We start from the raw sequence: 4,079 nt of genomic DNA, 5'->3' as shown, positions 1-4,079 counted from the left end.
ATGATTCCAGTGCGTTGCATTGTGAGATTGCATCGAGTGCCACTAGGTGTTCGAGTTGCAAGACAGTGGTGCTTGTTACTCATGGAGGTTGCCACCTCCTAGATGGCTTGGTGGTGGTCTCCGTCGAAGCATGCAGAGAAGATTGTGCGGTGCTCCGGAGAAGTGATTGTGAGGGGTATTGTGCTCACCCCGCGGGAGCCGCGAAGAGCAACTCTAGTAGAGCGAGACGCAAAGGGCGACAAGTGGTCCGGCCGTGTCAAGTGCTAGAGCTTGTGGTAAGTACTCCACATGGGAGAGTGTGACTTGCAGGTCACCACTAGCAAGAGGACCAGCGGCAACCTTAGAGCTTGTCTCAACGGGGACTAGCTTGGTGGCAATCAAGTGAACCTCGGGATAAAAATTATCTTGTCATCCTTGTCTTCCCGTTGGTTTGCATTCCCCTTTACACAAGCTTGTATTTATATTTTATACATTGTGCTTGTGTAGTTGCTCTTGTAATTAGTTAGCTTGTGTAGCTTGCTAGTTATCTTCTTGCTAGTGTAGCATAGAAGTAGCTTCCTTGCGTGACTATTTGGTTTGTGTAACCTTGTTAGTCACATTGCTTAGTTTGTGTAGCTAAGTGATTTGTGCTCTCTAATTTGGCTTGTGTAGCCTTGTTATTGAGCATTGCTAATGAGCTTAGGAGCTTTGTGTTTTTGCATCACTAATATGTGTAGGAGCTCTCCGGTTACCAAAGTACTAGTGCATAGGTTTGTGTGATCTTGCTCTAGAATTGATTAGGTGAGCTCTATCTAGCTCGACAGTTTTGTTGCCTAATTAGGATCTTTGTAAGGTACTTGATTACTTAGATAGAGGGGTATAGTCGTGGCTAGACCGATAGTTTTAATTCTGCATTTATTTCGGTTAGCCGGCACGTTTAATTTTAGAAATGACTATTCACCCCCCTCTAGTCCGCCACCTCGACCCTATACGTGGTATCGGAGCAATGTCTCTCATTTATGGTCTTCACCGACCCAAGAGTATGGTGACTTATGGGCTAGATGTTGATTGTCCACATATTTTTTATGGCACGCACTTTGCACGGTGGAAAAATAGGATGATATGCAATTTTAAGTTTATTTACCCTCAAATGTAGTGGATGGTAGATGTAGGCTTTTCTCATGTGTTGGATGAAGAAAATCTAACTCATGCACAAGAGAAATGCCTAGATCTCGACATCCAAGATACTAACATCATGTATAGATCTTTGGATGATTGCATATTTGGTGAGATCATAGACATGAAGACCGCCCACGAGATTTGGATTCATCTCAATGAGAAGTATGCGACAGTCTCTGATGATGATGATGAACCCAAGAAGGAGGCGCATGAGTGTGTTAAGCATGACCACGATTTGGTGATTGTGGAAGATTGCTCCACCTCATGGTCAAGTGATGATGATGATGGTGATCATACCACAAGATCACTTGACAAGATTGACGATGATGCCACAAGTGATGCCAATGATGATGCTACTCCATGCACACTTGATGGTGATGATGATGGATCATGCTCGGGTTATGAGAGTGATGTATCTATAAGCTCATCCACTACATCACATTGCTTCATGTCACAAGGTGACACCAAGGTATCTAATACAAATGTGATTGATCTTGATTCATATGAGGAGCTTCTAGATATATATGGTAGCATGATCAAATATTTAGAAAATGAGTTGGCTAAAATAAAGAAATTAAAAAATGAAAACTCATTTCTAAAGAAATCATGTGAACAACAAAAGCATCTACTTTATGTTACTACTTGTTCACATGATGAGCTAAAATTGGCTCATGAGGAACTTTGTGTTGCTCATGATAACTTAGTACATATGCTCAAGTGTTATTCCTGATAACTTGCTCGCTTTATTTTTGGTTCATAATTATTTTATTTCATGTGCTTAATGGTTATTAAAACCCTCACGTTCTATGTATCTAGGTCCTTGAAATGGATACCTACAGGTACCATGGCCACTCTATGTCAGATCCAGGAAGCACTTACCGCACCAGGGATGAGATTTCAGGTGTCAGACAGGTAAGGTTGTTTTAATCTTTCAGTTTGAAATTTAAATCATGCTATGAGTGTTTCAATTAATTGTGTTACAATATCATCAGGAGTGGGACCCGATTGAAAGGGTTAGAAAATTGCTTTTGACTCACGACCTGGCAACTGCTGCTGAGCTCAAGGTACAGGTTTCTTTTGGAAATACGTAAAGAGTATATAAATGTATAATTGAAGCATAAAGAATGTTTATAAGGGCAATTGTTATCAAAATATTATTTATTTCAGTTCATATTCTAGTGTTTAATACGCTTATTATCTTCTCAGGATATGGAGAAAGAAATCAGGAAACAAGTAGATGACGCCATTGCTAAAGCAAAGGTCTCATTGCATTTAGATATGCTTTTTTTAGTTCTTTTGCTTCAAATTAGTTATGCTTACCACTTCATATGCTCCTGTTGATCTGCAGGAAAGTTCTATGCCTGATACTTCTGAGCTCTTCACAAATGTTTATAAGAAGGGCTTCGGCGTGGAGGTAAGTTGTCAAAAAAAGAATTATCTTAGCTGAAGTGCATAACACCTTACTTGCATTTGCAACATCAAATTTTTGTCCTAAGCAAGTTGGAGCAGGCTATGACACCCAACTTTCATTTCTCGGCCTGAAATTAGTTGCATTCTCTTAATTTTGTGAAGTGACATTAGTTTTGTTTCTGATATCTTGGCACTAGTAGATAGGATTATTTATAAGGAGTTGAACTTCTCCAGCCTGTAGACTGTAGTACATATGTTCAGCTCTTCAGATGGTAGTTCCCATGACTTACAGTTTTTTCCTTAGAGTATGTCTCTTTTGGAACTACATCAGGGTCACAAACACTTCTGTTCCTGACATTGGCATAGGCTTGAATCATAACTTTAGTCATTAATTTTGATTGCAGTGTTACTATGAAAGTGCTTAATATTTCCATTATAAATCTTTGAAAGCTGTTAATAGCCGAAATTTTAAAAATTTGGTAAAGGTATGCCTAAGTTTGGTAGTTTCTATGGCCAGAAAGTGTACCGTAGTCCCATTTTAATGGTAGTTTTTATTTCCTTTTTTTACAAGAATCTCGCGTAAAAGTGCAGGAACGGGTGGTTTTGCTTCATTTGTTAATGCCATCATCTAATATACTGCTACTCCAAATTGTGCATTTTGATCATATGGGCTGCTACTCCAAATTGTGCATTTTGATCATATGGGCATGGGTGCTAGTTCTGACCTGACTCGCTGATTGTGCAGTCATTTGGGCCAGACAGGAAGGAGTTGAGAGCTTCCCTTCCGTAGGTTGGCAGCATGATGGGGGCAGTCCTCGTAATATGATATGATAGCCAGGAGAAATAAACATTGATGAAGGCCTCAGACATTGCTGGAAATTTTTTGTTGGCAAATGAACCTGTATAGATATGCGTTGTCAGGAGGATCAGCTTCTTTGTTTCGCTTTTTTTTTTCATTTCTACAATTCAGTTTTAACTGCTGCTGGCTGGCTTCTTTTTGAAGCTAATCAGCCCGTTCGCTTGTTGGTTTTAGCCAGGGCTTATCAGCCAGCCAACTGTGTTTTCCAACCATAACAAATCAGCATTAGTCGGGCTTATCAGCTCAGAAATCAACCAGCGAACAGGCGAACAGGCTCGTCTGCAGTTGATTCGGTCCAAGAAAACCGAAGTTGGAGATTATAAATTTGTTCACGCCTATCGTCTAGACCTGCCCAGGCTTTACGGTGATTGCTTTATCAGTTTCTACCAGCATACAGTGCGTCATTACACTTCTACTGGTAGATTAATTAATTTTTTCTACCAAACGTGGTGCATGGATCGGATAATGTAACTCAGATTATCGTACATGCAATAGTCAAAATCTAAATCTCTCCTGACGATTGCAATTAAGCATTTTAGATGGAACCGATCTCATGATTTTTCTGCTAGTCGCACCGTGGCATTTATTTATGGAGGATGCGCCAGTTTAGTTTTTTTTTTCGGAACATGAGGCACTTCAGTTGAGAGTGGGC

At 40.1% G+C, this 4,079-nt stretch overlaps 1 protein-coding gene across 1 annotated transcript; it reads left to right on the top strand.

Annotated features, from left to right (window-relative positions):
- Positions 1-1,983: 1,983 nt before the first annotated feature.
- On the top strand, positions 1,984-3,435 carry LOC136474755 (pyruvate dehydrogenase E1 component subunit alpha-1, mitochondrial-like). Its single transcript, XM_066472309.1, has 5 exons — positions 1,984-2,070; positions 2,151-2,222; positions 2,365-2,418; positions 2,507-2,572; positions 3,314-3,435. Exons 1-5 carry the CDS (start codon positions 1,984-1,986, stop codon positions 3,356-3,358), a joined length of 324 nt encoding a protein of 107 aa, XP_066328406.1. The 3' UTR covers positions 3,359-3,435.
- The last annotated feature ends 644 nt before the right edge of the window (positions 3,436-4,079 follow it).

This window comes from Miscanthus floridulus, chromosome 8 (genome assembly GCF_019320115.1).
Source record: "Miscanthus floridulus cultivar M001 chromosome 8, ASM1932011v1, whole genome shotgun sequence".
NCBI classification, from domain to species: domain Eukaryota; kingdom Viridiplantae; phylum Streptophyta; class Magnoliopsida; order Poales; family Poaceae; genus Miscanthus; species Miscanthus floridulus.
The sequence above is the reverse complement of the archived record's forward strand: the minus strand, read 5'-3'. Positions and strand labels throughout refer to the sequence as shown.

Excerpts from the sequence above, each read along its gene's own strand:
- LOC136474755 (XM_066472309.1), top strand. The coding sequence starts at position 1,984 with ATGGATACCTACAGGTACCATGGCCACTCTATGTCAGATCCAGGAAGC. Across the intron at positions 2,419-2,506 it reads ACGCCATTGCTAAAGCAAAG|GAAAGTTCTATGCCTGATAC; the intron begins GTCTCATTGCAT and ends GTTGATCTGCAG. Across the intron at positions 2,573-3,313 it reads AGAAGGGCTTCGGCGTGGAG|TCATTTGGGCCAGACAGGAA; the intron begins GTAAGTTGTCAA and ends CTGATTGTGCAG.